This window comes from Coturnix japonica, chromosome 14 (genome assembly GCF_001577835.2).
Source record: "Coturnix japonica isolate 7356 chromosome 14, Coturnix japonica 2.1, whole genome shotgun sequence".
In the NCBI taxonomy this organism is placed as follows: Eukaryota; Metazoa; Chordata; class Aves; order Galliformes; family Phasianidae; genus Coturnix; species Coturnix japonica.
Window position 1 is genome coordinate 8,687,363 of NC_029529.1, and position 16,499 is coordinate 8,703,861.

A 16,499-nucleotide genomic window follows, 5' to 3' on the forward strand; every position below is an offset into this window, starting at 1 on the left:
AAAGTAATACCTTAAGGACAAGGTATTTTGTCAGCATGCCATGGAGTGCAAACCGTTTTTGGTAGCATCTGGCTGCAGCTGCATGCTCTGCAAGCACACTGAGAGCACCAGCACCTGCGGCAGCATCCAGATACTTCCTGGCCTATGGAGTGAGGAAGAGATAGGAAGGAGCTGTTATTCCTCCTCTTGGTTTTCAAGAAGTCTGCAAGGGTCACATAACTGTGCAAATCTCTCGATATTTTTGGGACAAGCAGTGCACAACAGTATTCATCTTGTTAAAGAAATGTTATCTAAATTATTATCTTATTTTTCTTCTATAACAGAGAGCAATTACAGAAATGGAAGGAACAGAAGAAAAAAGGAATTAATACTCTTTCTGTCACCATCACTTGGACTTCACTTAATTAGTGCAGTACACAGCAAGAATGGGAAACAGAATACAAGTTCAAACCCACTCCAACAAGGAAAAGCACAAGTTCAAAACCACAGCTCTGTGTCAAGTTTCATAATGATGGAGATGAGAAAACTGGTCAAAACCACTCCAACTGACAGTTGGTAAAATCATGTATTTTAGGGGCTTCCCTGCAGCATTTCTGATTTTTGTCAGCTAGCAGATTTCAGACACAAAAGACACTAAAATACACATCAGTCACGGTAGCTCTATCTTTAGTCACTTGTAAAAACAAGCCCTTACTGCTACTTTCACTCCTGTAGCTGTGCTCATTTTCTTGTAACAGCAGCCAGTGAATCTGATGATCACAGAGTCACACAGATTTCTTCAGGTTCATGTTTCTACAGCTCCGCAGTGTGACCTAAGGGCTGCTTGGCTGAGAGGGACATGGAGCTCTCAAAGCCTTTTTTTGAAGCTGTTCTATCCTGCCCAAAGGATGAAACCAAAAGTTAATGCCTTCAGGGAAACAAGCAGGGCTGGGTTCTTGCCCTTCTTCTAAGATGTATTTCAATACCTTTATTTGGTGATTTTGGCATCTTTGGGGCAGATGAAGAAATTGTGGTCTCTTCCTGAGCACAGACTCCATTGAAAACAGGCTCATAGGACACTGTTAAGAGACAGACATGCACCATGCTTTTGTTTTGGCCAAAACAAGTGGACCCCTATCCCTAGGAGAGCCTCAGAGCTGTGTACTGCATGTAGGGCAAGACATCTCCAGTATTTGGTATACCTTGCAAAGAATGTGCAAGTCAGTGTGCTGGACCTCACCCCAAACCAATGTTTCTGTGGCTTATGTGAGGGATTGAACAGTTCTGAGTGCCTCCTCCTCTGGGTGTGACACAGACTTACAGAAACAGCACGGATTCCTCCGATAGCTCGTCAAGTTCTCTGTGATCGAGTTCAAGATTTCAGGGAGTGGAAGCTATCCAATGAACCAGAAAAAAGATGAGCAAATTAAGGAAAGACACTATTGAGCAGAAACAGCGCAGTACTGGCCTGCTTCACAGCAATCCATATGTCAAACAAATCAAGAGTTGTAAACAGAGGTTTCTCTCTTCACTGCATAACCAGGTTAGGAGCTCTTTTTCACTTCTCTTTTTTAATGATTTTTTTTTAAATTTTTTTTTTGTCTGTATTCTTTTTCCTGAGAAAGATTATTTCTCCCTTTCAAAGCTACAAATTTGGAATAAATAAGAACAAACACAAGCAAACATAGCAAAAGCCACTTAACCACAGCGTCTGTGACAAAAGATGAAGTAGACTTTGCCATTGAAAGCTGTGGTTGAAGAACTGTCCAGCAAGCATGTCAGAGATCTACACAGAGCTGTGCAATAATAGAGATTTATCTATTCAGTAACTTTGTAATTTGGCCAATCTATCTCCTTAAAATTTAAGCATTTTACTGATCTCCCATCAAAGTGCATCTGTGTATCTAATACAAGTGAGGGAAAAATCATTCTTAATCAATATCTTCAAGCATTTGGTTCCTCTGAATATTAAGCTGTAACTGAGATACTGAAGGCACAATTACAACTATAGAGTTATTCAAAATATCTTTACGCAGTTTAAAGGGCAAGTCTCTGAATCTGTGCCAGTGTAGATTCCAGGCAGGACTCCTAAGCATTACAAGAAATCAGCTGACTTCAGTTAACCAAGTCAACAAAGCACCGCCTTATCCTTAGAGCAGGTTCTATTTACTGTACACTAACAGACTTAAAAGAACAAGAGAGATTTGTATCAGGTCCGTGTTGCACACCGTGGTTACACAGATTTTCTGTTGCACTCCCTTCTGTTCCCTGCCTTATGGTCAGTGCTGTCACTCTGAGTTCAGTTAACGTACTTCACTGAGCACTTTATTACCATTCTGGGGCACTTACAGACACATTAGAAGTGTTGATCACTTGTAATCATGTAACGTGTGTTAACTGTGAATCCTATTGACAACAGCTATACCTGATCTTCCAATACATTAGTTGCAGCATCAGAGCTGTACCAACACTGGGGACTGCACAGAACTACTTTCCAATTAATGCTTTTTAAACGTTTACCTGGGCAGCTTCCGGACTTCCACTGTTTCATTTGGATATTAGTCTGGAGGAGGTGGCTCTGGGCAGACCTTATGGCTTTCTACAACTCTGTCACGGTTTAAACCATGGTTATTAAACCATGACAAACTCCTTCAAGGAGGCCGTGCTGAGGTGAGGGTTGGCCTCTGCTCTCACGTAAGGATGAGAGGTGATGGCCTTACATTGCACCAGGGGAGGTTCAGGCTGGGTATTAAGAAAGAATTCTTCACCTCATATCTACTTGACTGACCCACTTCTCAGTCACTGTGTGTGCACTTTGGTTCCCCTACCCATATTCAGAAGCCTTTCTCTGTGTTTTACACTGAACAACCAACAAAAGCAGGAAATCCTGACCTATCTTCACCTCCACCCTCTCGGCCGGGCTGTGGGGCGGCCCCGCTTCCCTCGGGGCCGGCTGTGTGAGCGCAGGATCCCCCCGGCCCCGCGTTACCTCAGCCCGAGCCTCTCGCCCGCCCCCCCCAGGCTCCGCCGCGCAGCTCAAGGCGGGCAGCGAGGATCCGCCGCGCCTCAACCCCGAGCGGGCCGCGCCCGGCACCGGCGGATCCTTCTCCCTCCGCCACCTCGGGGCGCTGGCAACAGCCACACCCGGCAACGGCTTGGCCGCGACATGAAGCAGGTAGAGGAGCGGGCGGGCAGCGCGGGGCGGAGGGATGTGGCGGCGGCGCGGCCTCCCCGCCCCTCGGTGCTGACGGGAGCGCTGTGGGGGTCCCCGCCGCAGGCGCTGGTGGATGACACCGAGGATGTGTCACTGGATTTCGGCACCGAAGAGGAGCTGGCGCTGCGGAAAGCCAAAATCAGGTAACGGGGAGCGGGCCCGGCCCCACAGCACGCTCTGCTCCGCCACAGCACCACCACAGCACCGCCACTGCGGCAGCGGTCTGCTCGGAGCGGAAGGATGCCCAGCCAAAGGCTGTGGCAGGATGAGGTGTATCACAGCATCATAGAACGGCTTGGGTTGGAGGGGGCCTTAAAAACCACCCAGCTCCGACCTCTTGCCGTTGCAAGTTGCCGCCCAGCAAATCAGACTGCCAGGCCCGTGCAGCTGTGGGCACCTCCAGAACTGCTCAGGGCAACCAGTGCCTTTCACAGGAGGTGCCCAGACCTCTGACCATCTTCATGGCATCTGACCATCTTCATGGCCCTCCTCTGGACCCACTCCACCAGCTGTCAGGGAACTGCACATACACGCTCATCAATACCTCATATCATCACCTTCAGTTGATACTGCTCCCTCCCCTCCCACCGCTCCTCAGATGACTGTAGTAGACTGCAACATTAGCACACCTTATAGGCATAAATAAAGTAAAATAAGGACACTAAGCCTGCACAGCTTATCTGAGGCACACAGGCAGTCACGCAGCTTTACAGTACAATTGCTCAACTTTGCTAGTGTCTGGTGGGACGTCGCAGCCCTTCCACTGCACTAGACTTGCAGCAGCTCCATGGTGAGCTGCCATGACGCAGCATTAACATCCCCAGAAATGTTTTCTATGTTTTCTACTTAAGCACGTTTGAGGAAGGTTCGTATTCTGTTTTGTATCATGGTGTGAAGCACATGGCTTGAATGGAGGTGACTAAACTGGGAACTAAAACTTCCAAGTCTCATATGTGTCAGGCACAGCCTCACTGTGTAAGCAGACTGGAGTCTGGTGGGAAGTGGAACTGTGCTGAAGTGCTTGTTACGGGCCTGTGGCACCAGCACTGTAGTGCAGAGCTCTGTGCTGCAGGTTCATGCTCCCGGATAACCATAACACAGTGGGGTCACTTTGTTTAGATGCCATTTCATTAAAGACTGTTCTTTCTTACCCTCGTTATGACTTTGCTAAAGGAAAACCTCGTAATGAAATAATATTTTGTGCTGTATAATACAGAAATGAAACTGCTCAGAAATAGAAAAACAAACTTCTCTGTGAGCAGTTGTGCAAATGAGCCTGGTACCCACCCATGAGCTGCAGAACTTCAGTATCTGTTAAGATACTGATGTTGAAAATGTATTCACTGAGAGCTGTACAGCTTATGTCAAAAAGCAAGCAGAGGCTTTGCCTTCACGCTTGAAGTTTTCTTTATCTCAGATTATTTGTTAAACATTCTGTTGCTATATGGTAGAAGCTGTAAGCTTCATCTGGTGGCTGTGCATTAGGGAAATGCACGTTTGCTCTGCTAGATGAGGAAGCAAACAGTATGAACTGGATTTGTTTAGTTTCAGAATTGTATTTATTTATTAGCAACACGGAATCACAGAAGGTCCTGGGCTGGAAGGGACCTCAAGGATCATGAATCTCCACCCCCCCCCACCACAGGCAGGGCCACCAACCTCCACATTTCATACTTGACCAGGCTGCCCAGGGCCCGGTCTGTCCTGGCCTTGAACACCTCCAGACACAAGGGGCATCCACAACCTCTCTGAGCAGCTGTTCCAGCTCCTCACCACTCTCTTGGTATAGAACTTCCCCCTGATATCCAACCTAAATCTTCCCTTTTTCAACTTAAAACCATTTCCCCTTGTCCTGCTGTTATCTACCCTATCTACCCTCCTGTTTATAGGCTCCCTTTAGGTACTGTAAGGCTGCAATGAGGTCACTCCACAGCCTTCTCTTCTCCAGGCTGAACAAGCCCAGCTCCCTCAGCCTGCCTTCAAAGGGGCAGTGCTGCAGCCCTGTGATCAGCATAAATATGTGCTCTATGATCACATAAATATGTGCTGAGCAGTCTGTCTCTTCCTCCCATAGGACCTGTAGATATGTCTTTGGCCTGAGAGCTATATCCCTGTATCTCTGTGAGGGGCTTGACTCTCTGTAGTCACCATGAAAAGCATTCAGTGCTGTAACAAACGTGGGCCTCCTGCTCATGTACTGGTCAGTAAACACTGTATAAAACCCATCACCAGAACAGTATTAGTAATGCACCATCACACCTCCAAAATAAAGCACTATAACTTCTCCAGAGTGCCCCTAGCATAACTATAAGAGCTGACTGCCCTGACACTCATAGGGTGGCAGCCTACAAATAGCCTTTATTACTACCACATACTATTTGTGCAGCTGAACGGTTACATCATTGTGAACAAGAAATACCAAGGCAGGATCTGCTTTTGGCAGCTCACCGTATTCCTTCCGCCCGTGTAAGAAAAAAACCCCTTTCATTTCACGTCACATGTTTATCTGTAAGTCAGAAGCTTTTGGAAAGTTTGTGGTTATTGTGGGCACAGCAGTAAGTGCAGGCTGCAGTTGTGTGTCATTCTTGCTTGCATGGTTACTACAAGCACAGTATTTACATTATATAATAGTCGGCTTCTACAATAAATAGGTACAGAGTAATAATACTACAATAACGGAATACATATCATAAATACTGTAACTTAAACTCCATTCAAATTTATGAAGATTTATAATATATATATGAAATTTTTAATTATACCTAGTAGAATAAGAAAGAAAATAGACAGATAATTAATGAAGGTTTGGGCCATAATCCTGTTAATTGCTTAAAGAGGTAGGGGGCTTAATGAGACAATCACAGATGGAAATAAACCATCTTTTTTGCAAAACAGATTTCATTCCTTATAGTTCCAAGGGAGGAAGTTACTCAGCTGGAATGGCTTTTAATTAACTGCCATTTTGAACCTGCAGAAACAACTGTACAGAATTAGTTTTGCACTTGGCATATTACCCTGAAGATTGGACTGTGCACATTATAGCACTCCCCCAAACCTGTGCCTTGCTGTGCAGACCAACATTCAACCCTGTACAATTGGTTCTTCTACTGAAATTTCCTTTGAGAAGGAGATTTTTTGGCCCAGTTCCCTTTGAGAAGCACAGCACAGAGAGGCAGAGATGTGAAATTGACGACCATTCATTCAGAAGAATTGTAAACTTCCTAAATTGTATTCCCTCTGTAAAAGGAAGTGTTCACTTTCAGTTATTCCATATGAAGGTTCATTTTGTCTTATTCTACGTCACTTAATTCCATAGAGTTGCTGGTCTTGTTTTCAAAGCACTTTAGAAAGACACAAGGTCTGTTAATTCCTTTGTGCTATGTGACAGATGGAGGAGCTGGGAGTGCAGTGCTGAATGCAGCCACTCACTGGATTCCTTCAGACAGCAGTGCAGTGCAGTACAGGTTTTGTTCCATCTTTGAGGAAGCATTAATACAACAACTGCCATCTCTTAGCTGTAGATTGGAGGTTGGTTATTGGAAGTGTCACCACTTTGATCATTCATCAACATCTGAGATAACAGCTACAAACTGAGATGCCACTGTAGACCAGAAATAGTCCTTGTACTACACTGTCAGCACATACACTAACTTTCCTCCTTGTCCCATAACTTTCTAAGTGCTCTGTGTTGTTTTTCCAGGCACCCACTGGCCACCTTTTTCCACCTGTTTTTCCGAGTGAGTGCTATTATTACCTACTTGTTCTGTGACTGGTTCAGCAACAGCTTTGTTGCCTGTTTTGTCACTATTCTCCTTCTTCTATCCTTTGACTTTTGGTCAGTTAAGGTAAGATGACCCTGAACAGTAATTACCTTTGATAAAGTATTGTTATGCCATTAACAAGTATATATATCATTACTAAAAAGGGAAGATATATACTGAAATGGAGACAGACATTGTGATGTGTTGATTAAGTGAATGGTTCTAGCCCATTTTATACAAGACTTTTACATATCTGAGTATCTGATGTGACTAACATGGTAGGAAAGTAGCCTTGCTACAGGCAGGTTTGTTTATATACTTTGTGTAGCCCTAGGAAAAAATAAAGAGATAGTAGATTTCAATAAGGATGGGAAAGGACCCATTGGATGTCTATAGCTGCAGTGCTGTGCCTCACAGCTCCTGGAGACTGAGCTGTGGCACCAGCACCATAGTGATGGCACAGGGGGGTGGTGGGGCCAGCCCAGAGTCCCCAGGGATACAAATAAGAACGAAATTTAAGTCCTAAGTGAAACGTAGGAAAAATGCACCCTATTATTTCTTATCTAAGTTACTATTATTGTGCTAATGATCAGATGAGGAGAATGGGTCTCTCCATTTCTATTAACTCATCTGTCCCTAGAGACTGTTGTGCACATATTGACATAACCTTTAGAAATACATTTAGTATTTGGTAAGAAATACTATTTTCAGACATGCTTGTCTTTATTTAAAATGTTTTCTGACAAATGAGTGATGCAGCTGCTTAATGCAAATAATTGTTTCTGTCACCAGAATGTGACAGGAAGACTCTTGGTTGGTTTACGTTGGTGGAACCAGATTGATGAAGATGGAAAAAGTCACTGGGTATTTGAAGCAAAAAGGGTAAGAATGGCAATAAAAGGCACATGACAAACAGAACACATGTGAAAAGCTCGTCATATCCATAGCAATTAAAAAGAAGGAACAAATGTGAACAACTTATAGAATCCATCTTCCCATAGTTATTTACAAAACAGAACTATCTTTAGGAAAGAAGTATGTTGAAAGCAAGGCTGAATAGTTCAAATCCATTTCTTAAGAGTTAGTATCTTTTATTGATGCTTGTGGAATATGCTGGGCAGCAGCACCCAGACTCTGGTGTGTTCAAACACTGCTGAGCAAAGAAACCCCATCAATTGGCACCTGGCATTGGTGCTAGAGACAAGAGTGCCAGTTCCACATTTGTTTGCTAACACTGTCCAACAACCTGGCCAGACAAAAGCTTGGTCAAATACCACTCAGGTGTTGTACAGCAGGTCACCCCTTTCATGCAAAGCCAGCAGTGCACATAACTGAGGTGCTGAATGGGAACTGCCCCAGAGATGCAGGCCAGCAGTGCCCTCTAGCAGCGCTGCATGCAGCTGGAGCTGGACCTGCAGGAATGCAGCAGGGTTGTGGCTGCACACCAGTAAGAGATAACAGACGTCAGCATTCTGCCTGTAATTTAAGTGAAATCTAGGATACAAGCAAGTCTGCAGCAAAGCAGAGAAGCTGGAAGACCTCCAGTGTATCACAGTTTTGTGGAGCTGAGAAAGACAGCAAGAGCTTTCTTGGCACTTACTATGAGTAAGTGCACTGACTACTTCACTCACTGCAGTTTGTCCGTCAGCCTACAAGTCCGAAGTCAGTTCACCTTTGTGGGCTCAAGCCTTCCAAAACTTCTGGCAAATAGTTTGATTAACGTGAGTCTCTGTTGATTTGCTATTTATTGTGGATTTTAGTTTTGTGACTAAACGTTTCAATAATTCCCTTTGTAGGTGCCTACAATAGCTGCCTCAACTGAAGCTGAAGCTCGGATCTTCTGGCTTGGCCTCATCATCTGCCCTGTAATTTGGACAGTGTTTTTTTTCAGCACCTTGTTTTCCCTGAAGCTGAAATGGCTGGTAAGTCTGGGGTCACTGAATGGATGGCAGTTGACAAGCAGTGTTAGTTGAGGGAAAACCCAGAGCTGCAGTTTTGCAAAAATCTTTGGATCAAGACCTCAAATATTACAAAAAAACCAATAAGAACTTGAAATCAGAGTTTTCTGCAGTGAAACCCTGAGCTCAGGAATGGAACTTGTAGCCTGGCTTTCCTCTGCTATCAGCTGTCAGCAATTTCACTTATCTCAAGTAGGGCATCTTAAACGGTTGGCAAAATTATTGCTTCACTTTTAATTACAGAGGGTTACTTTTCCCCAGTGTTATGTACCCCATGTGCTGTATTATCCTAACAGACTTAAGGAAATCTTCATGTTTTCCCCTGTAAAGTTTCCTATTGTCTGCATAATCACCATAGAATACATTTTTTTAAGTTCCTTTGCTATGTATGATTTGTTATTGATCTTTTAAAGAGATAAAGAGATAAGTTGCTTACATACTGCTACATAACAAACAATATCTGAGATTACATTTTATTACTTAATGGAACAGGAAATTCATCAACGGCTATGAGTTGATTGCAAATAATTAACTGCTTTATAGTGGCTCAAATAGAATCACTAAAGAAACAATAGTTAAAATTAAACCAGCAGTCATTCTCCACCCTTTCTTTTGAAAACCAGAAATTGTCTGCTGACCAAAGAGGCACTTGGGGAAGGGACCCAGGCCAGCAGTGAAGATGCACTTTGTTCATACATTGGGAAGCCAAGTTCCACAAATGAAAACGCTTCCAGGAAACAAAGTTTCTCAAGCCTATAAGCGCCACCAACGGTTCCTCTTACTTTTACTGCCTGCTAATGATGGATACTGATTTGTATCTGTTGGTGCTCTTTGTAAACCTGCAAGTTGCAGGATCTGGGTCTGCAGTGAGGAATGTGTCAGCTAACGTAGCTGCAGACTTGCTGTGTATCTAAAATGAAGATTTTAGATACAAGCCAGGCTTGGAAGAAGTGAAATGATCACAGATCAGTTGGGTAGGTGCTGCTTTTGTTTGAATAGGAGCTTAAGTATTTCAAGATGCACAATGAACTCAGCCAAAAAATGAGAAAGCTTTTAAAAAATGTCATTTCTTACAGAACGGGATTACTGTGTTTAACAGGAACGCATCTCTTTTAAGGTTATTCCTTATTTGAAGCAATATTCCTTTCTTATAACGTATATATGTGTGTATTTTCCACACATACAATCTACATATAGGGCAGTGTATTAATCTCTGCTAAACTCCTGTTTGTCTGCAGGCTCTTGTCATAGCTGGTATCTCCCTTCAGACCGCTAATTTATACGGATACATCCACTGCAAACTAGGGGGACAAAAAAGCATCAGCAAGATAACCTCAAGGTTTTTTGTCACAGCAGATGTTGCCAAGAGTAAGTATTAAGTTGGTCTGCCAGCAGTAGCCTGTGAAATATCAAATGCTGACCTGCCTCATTCTGTTGGCTTTGGCTCCTTCCAGCTACTGGTTCCTAATGTATCTTCTGGCAGGGCTGTAGTGATTCTCCAGCACGTCCATCTTGTGAGATCCCACCGCGGGGTTGTACCCAAAGTCACCTGGCTCTGTAATTCAGGAGCTGGCTGAAGCTTCATGGCTGAGCAGCTTCTAAACCCCATGATGAATTTTCTGAGTTGAATCCTCAGTATGATGCTTTCTGAGTTAGCATAACACACAGGCACTGCTGAAAGAGATACCTTAACCCCTCAGGTTTCCAACAGCCTCTTCCCTGCATATATTAGATAATGCTAACAACCACCCATCATGTCTTCATTCAACAGGACAGAGCAGGGGGATTTCAGAAGACCGCATTGAAGAACAAGGCAAGACACGGAGCAGATAATCATTTAAGGAAAACTGAAAGGATGAACAGTAGGAATACTTATTTATTAAAGCTGTTTTTCATATGGAATTGAAGTAAAGCTCTCCTAGAATTGTCTGCATGAAATAATGACTTTCTATCATTTGTGTTTGTCTCCTAAAACCTCTCAATCTACTTCAAAATAACACTTCCCCCAAAAGGCAGCTTGCTCGTGGTTGTGCAGAACATCAAAAAGCAGACACTGTCTTGAGAAGAGCCTGTAAATGAACCTGGAACTGCTGGACCGAGCATCAGAATGCAGCCAGAAGACAATCATTTGTTTCATTTTGAGCTAAAACCGATAAAGTGAAAGTACCTTTTCCTCCTGTACACAACACAGATTTCCCAAGTCTTTGATTCCTCAGTAAAAAGAAGAGGAATTACAATTGTAAAAGGGCAGCTTGGTTAGGGACTATTATTATTTTAAAAGTGCTCAGGCTTAAGATCCAGCACAAAGAAACAGAACAGTGTCATGCAGCTGCAGTTCTGTTGAAGGAATCAAAACCCATTAATCTTATTCTGATTGGTGTAGCAAATAACATTCTGTACATGTTCTGTTAACTGCAAGCTGCCTAACCTTGTGGTTTCAAAACCAGCACCAGCTGTGAGGAAAAAACATCACTTTGCACATTCCACTCTAAAGACAGATCTCTTCCACTGAAAGAGATACTGATGTTTTTCTCTAAGAGAGAAATCTGTTGCTGCAGCTCATCCCACAGCAGAAGGCAGAACAGAGCAGTGCACGTGTGAGTTTAGATGGAATGTCCCAATGCCAGTGAAACCTATTTTACATTCAGCTCTATGAATAAGATTTTACCTATGCACATCTTCAAACACCATATTCAGGATATCAGTATGATGACAGTGGATGCAAATTGCACCTTTGTAACATATATGAATATTCATTTATTTCATTAACTCCATGGCAAGCTCTGAGACCAGCTGTGAATTTCAGGAATCTTGATTAATCTTTATGGAAAAAAACAACCCTAAGAGAATGACATTAATACTAAGAATTTATTTGCAATGTACAAAAAGAATACATTCCTTATATTAAGGCAAGGCATAAGTTATTTTTCTATAATTACCCACAAAGCATGTTTCTATTCTATTCAGATAATCTTTTCTTCTTGACAGTGGTGCTGATCACAGTACTCCTGAATCCCTGGAGAGACAGGGAAAAAGTAACACATAGACACCAATCCCACCGCCTGCCAGGCATCAGTGTATCCCCTGCTGCTGTCACAGGTTGGGCCTTTATAACAGCGTTAGGAACATTGCTGGTATTTTCAAACTGTACATCACTGGCTCCTGAGGTAGTTTATATGTAATCACAACCAGAAGGAGGCAATAGTATCATACTGTATCAGCACTATCATACTTAGTAGGCTCCCCTTGGTGGCCTGCTTAACAATTGCTTGAAAGCAAGCAAACACACCTCTTAAAATTGATCATTTAAGCAAAAGGATGAAAAAAGTTTGTATTTACAACTTAGTCATCACTCTAGAAGTCCCTCATAACTATGGACCAAAAGAAGTAAACTTTATATCACACATTATGTTCTTAATTGCTATGCATGTGTGCCCTGGTTTGTTTTCTGATGACACGTGGCAGAAAACTGATTTCCAGCACCTTCAATGCACTGCAGAAGGGATTCACCTTCATGGTGACTGTAAGACTTACTTTGAATGATGCTCCTGTAAGATGACGTCGCTGGAGAGTCAGGCACTTCAGACAGGAAAGACTGGCCTTTGTCACAACTTTTTCCTGGAAGGACGGGAGAAGCATGAAAACAGCACAGCAGGAAAGGAACTTGTCTTTACTTGCTGCTCATCCCACTATTGGTTACACTCCAATGAACCACCGGTATCCACTCCTTTTAAGAAGCAGTTCCATCAGTGATGGAGCTACAGCTCAGTTTTACAAAGGTCCACAATCAGCAGGAAGTTCCAGTCATTACTTTGGAAGTACTGACCTGATCAAGTCATTAAATCAAGTGTTCAGCTCTAATAGCCAGCAGGTGATGAACCAGATATCTCATAATCCACAACAGAACCTGAGTCATGCCAGTGGCAGTGATGACAGAGCACTAACTGCTTCACTTTCTGTACCTCAGGCTTCCCAGTAGTAACACCAGCACAGTTTTAAAGCTGTTGCAGTGCAACATGGTAACGTTACCTATTTGAGGATCTAGAGGCACTTTGCCCAGCAGGGAAACATTTAAGTTCTGGCACATCTTCTCTGCACCTCCAGTGGTTGGGGGAAAGATCTGAGATTCTTTCTGGGATAACATGAAAGTAAGAGTTACAGTGCTCTGATTCTGAGAACGAGGTGTTTTTCATGTCTGATATGCAAACAACATCGAGATAAAGAAATGCTTTAAGATACAGAGAGCCTTACCTTACAGTTTGGACATATAAAGCCGCTCATGTTCTCCACGACACCTATGATGGGCAGTTTCACCTTATGACAGAAGTTGATTTCTTTTCGAACATCCTGAAGTGAGACTTCCTACAAACAGGAAGAAACAATTGGACTTTCTAATGAGTTGTCTGTAATCAATTGGTGCCGTTCTGTTTGTATTGTGATCACCATAACCCCATGAATTTGATGTAACTTCAATTTCAGCTGTTTTTCTCTTTTAAAAACGTACACCACAGAAATCTGCCATTTTTCTATTTGCAAATCAAACTTTCCCCCAGATTTTAAGTCTTCATGTGACTTTTCACTACTCCAACTGATTTATGCATAGCATCAGGCAGTTGGCAGGCAGCACTTTCTTTGCTGACAAGCAGTGCACACCTTATTATTTGAACACTAAACTTACTGACTTCTGAGCTTTAAGCCACTGGTGACCAAATTACAAACGCACAGTGATGCCAGCTCATATCCTGAAGAAGGAAGTGAATTAATGCATTTCACTACCCAGTACAGATCAGCTTTTGATCATGAACCACTCGGTGGTGCAGAAGCTCACTTAGGTCCATTACTCCATCCACGCACCCACATAACTCATAAAGCAGCCAGAGCAAGTCAGTCAGCTCCCTTCTCTGAAATTAAACACAGATTCTCAACCAAGGACTCACTGTGCTGCTTCTGTGAGTGGAAATGAAGATCTCTTACCTGAGGGGTAGTAATTATAACAGCGCCATCTATATGTGATGCACCGAGGTACTGCACAATTGACAAGTGCTCATCTGACGTTCCTGGAGGGGTGTCTACAATCAGGTAGTCAACTTCACCCCAATCCACATCGCGAAGAAATTGTTTGATCAACCCTAGAAGAGAGGAGAAGAACGTGGGATTAAAAGAAATGAAATCCCTTGTAAACTTCAGTCTGCTTCAAATTCTATAGCCCAGGTTTGCAAAGCCTTCTGACTACAGTCAACTCAGGGACAGGAATGCTTATTTATTCCAGAGAACAGGAATGTTCTCTGATAGAAGTGGAAGCAGTAATGCAACCGTATTCCACAGCTCTGGCTCTACTCTGTAAGAAAACTGCTGAAGGTGCAGTAACTACCACTGAACAGACTGAAGCATTCACTGCTTTTCTGCCATCGCTTACTATATTACATTCGTACTGTTAGCCAAGTAAGCTCATCTTCAGGTATTTGTTCCTCTAACCATGTAAGTTGTTGCTGAAAACCCTGAACACGTACCATTTTTCTTTGGTCCTCTCCAGATGACGGCATCGTCAGGACTACTGAGCAAGAACCCCACTGACATGACACCTAAGTTTTCCTCAACATACTAAAAGAGAAGAGAAACTCCATGCAGAACAGGAGACAAAGGGTAGAGGGATACACTATGGGTGACCTTTAGACAAAAACATCACCCTGCATTTTCCCTGCATTCTTTTGAGATTAAGGAGATGTTTTTTGGGGGGCGTAAGAGGCCCTTTGTCCATCAGAGAGTGACATACTCTCACCTTACTGTATAGAACCTGGGTATTTATGTCATTAGAATTAATATAAAAGTAAGCTGTGCTTCTTCCCCAGTCCTTCTGCTCCTCAGAACAGCGTCAAACCCATCCAGCCACCTCTGGGAACAGCTGCACAGCTTACCACTGGAGACCATCCTGATCCACTCTGATGAACCTGAAAATTGAAGAGATACAAAGTTACACTAGAAATTAATGCAGAAATTATGTAAAAGATGAGCAGAAGACAGAAGAAGATAAAAAGACCTTGCCTGTCCATGTGGTGCCACTTTATTGGGCCAGTTTAATTAAAAATTGCAGAGGAGCCTCCATGGAGCACACCCATGACTTTATATAAATACATGAAACACTTCAGAGCTGACAAAGAGCAGCATGCTGATATGACCCAGTTCAGCATTAATGGATTAGCAGTAGATACGGAGCAGAACCTGCCGGACAAAACTGGTCCCCCCGACTGCCTGCCATTCTTTAGCAAACCACGCCGCACATCAGCCATCTCACCCTCATTGCTCCCCTGCCCGCTGTCTGGCTTCCCAATAAACAACCTCATAGAAGCATGAACGTGAAGCTGAAGCCTTAATGAAACATCGGGAATGCTTTTAATGCACACTTTTGGCCTCTTGCTATAGAAGCGGTCATTGCGCACCTGCTCTCCTTCCAGACCCATCATCTTAGGGATGGACGGCCCACAGATATCGATGTCCAGCAGAGCGACCTGGAACACAAAGCAACGAAGGCCCGTGGGAACCAAAACCCCGCAGCACAAAGGCTGCTCCGCTCAGTGCCGGCTCCGACCCGCTGCCTCCCACCTGTTTGGCCTCGTCGGCCGCCAGCCCATGGGCCAGCATCGCGCTGAACGTGCTCTTCCCCACGCCGCCCTTCCCAGAGAGCACCAGCACGATGTGCTTCACGCCGCGCAGCCGCTCCCGCAGCTCCGCCGCCTCGACTGCAATGCGGGCAATGAGTGCAATGAGTGCAATGCAATGAGTGCAATGCAATGAATGCAATGCGTGCAGTGCGGGCAGTGCGGCCGTGTCAGCCCCGACACATCTCGGAGCTCCCCGCCCCGCAGCGCCCGCCCCGCACAGCGCGTCTCTCACCCGGGTCCGTGGCGGCGGCGCCGGCGGCGCACAGTTTCTGGTTGGGGCATCCCTGACAGGCGGCGGCACGACCCGCCTGAGCGCTGCTGGTTCCCGGGCAGTCTGCAAAGGAACATGAGAGCTGCAGCGGACGGGAGCGGCAAAGCGAAACGACACGAAGGGACGGAGCGTCCCTCACCCTCCGGCTGCGACCCGGCCGCCACTTCGGCCATGGCGCCGCATTACGACACTTCCGCTGCCGGGGCTGCACGGAGCCGCCTGGCCGCTGGGGGGCGCTGCAGGGCCGGGCGGGGATGGAGGCTGCAGGGCGATGATGCGATGATGTTATTGCTGGGAGTTTGGGGTACATGAGGTTATGTGTGATTTCAATACAGACACAACGCTGGTAACACTGAGCAGCAGCTCTGAGTATCTGTGGAAACCACAGCTGTAAAACTGAGAACCCCAAAGAACCCAACTGGGCATCCTCTGTGCTCAGCAAAGGACAGCCGCTGCCCTAAGGGTGATCTGATGGAGCCCAGGGTGATCTGATAGAGCCTGAACCATGATGGAGCCTGAACCATCTGATAGACCACTGAGCCATGGTGACGTTCTTCATCTTTCCTAGGGTAAAATAAAACACTGCTTTAAGTAACTGTCCACCTCCCAAGAAAGACAAACGATGGCCAGAAGCCTTGAAGCACAATTAGTGTGAGG

At 44.5% G+C, this 16,499-nt stretch overlaps 3 protein-coding genes across 9 annotated transcripts in view; 1 reads left to right on the forward strand and 2 right to left on the reverse strand.

Moving 5' to 3' along the window:
* Window positions 1-2,788, reverse strand: part of CIITA (class II major histocompatibility complex transactivator) — a 29,318-nt gene extending 26,530 nt beyond the window's left edge. For 4 of the 5 annotated variants that reach the window (XM_032447746.1, XM_032447748.1, XM_032447747.1 and 1 more), the window contains exons 1-3: window positions 1,301-2,788; window positions 966-1,058; window positions 695-876 (exon numbers count right to left, since the gene is read on the reverse strand). The gene's annotated coding sequence lies outside the window, so the exon portion shown is untranslated. The remainder of the gene's footprint in view (window positions 1-694; window positions 877-965; window positions 1,059-1,300) is intronic. The other variant, XM_015877101.2, reaches the window with a different exon arrangement.
* Window positions 2,789-2,886: 98 nt separating this feature from the next.
* On the forward strand, window positions 2,887-11,098 carry TVP23A (trans-golgi network vesicle protein 23 homolog A). 3 transcript variants are annotated; one of them, XM_015877107.2, is made up of 7 exons: window positions 2,887-3,154; window positions 3,257-3,336; window positions 6,894-7,038; window positions 7,747-7,836; window positions 8,751-8,876; window positions 10,151-10,280; window positions 10,684-11,098. In XM_015877107.2, the coding sequence occupies exons 1-7, from the start codon at window positions 3,146-3,148 to the stop codon at window positions 10,743-10,745; spliced, it is 642 nt and encodes a 213-aa protein (XP_015732593.1). In that variant the 5' UTR covers window positions 2,887-3,145; the 3' UTR covers window positions 10,746-11,098. The 3 variants fall into 3 exon arrangements, with proteins under 3 accessions (XP_015732593.1, XP_015732595.1, XP_015732592.1); XM_015877109.2 differs by lacking the exon at window positions 10,684-11,098 and having other exon boundaries at window positions 3,016-3,154; window positions 10,151-10,291; XM_015877106.2 differs by having other exon boundaries at window positions 3,019-3,336; window positions 10,684-11,093.
* Window positions 11,099-11,761: 663 nt separating this feature from the next.
* Window positions 11,762-16,115, reverse strand: NUBP1 (nucleotide binding protein 1). The gene is made up of 11 exons (XM_015877105.2): window positions 15,982-16,115; window positions 15,804-15,905; window positions 15,513-15,649; window positions 15,350-15,418; window positions 14,828-14,860; window positions 14,423-14,513; window positions 13,887-14,041; window positions 13,164-13,274; window positions 12,942-13,044; window positions 12,447-12,530; window positions 11,762-11,928 (listed from the first exon to the last, which is right to left on the reverse strand). Exons 1-11 carry the CDS (start codon window positions 16,013-16,015, stop codon window positions 11,876-11,878), a joined length of 972 nt encoding a protein of 323 aa, XP_015732591.1. The 5' UTR covers window positions 16,016-16,115; the 3' UTR covers window positions 11,762-11,875.
* Window positions 16,116-16,499: the final 384 nt, after the last annotated feature.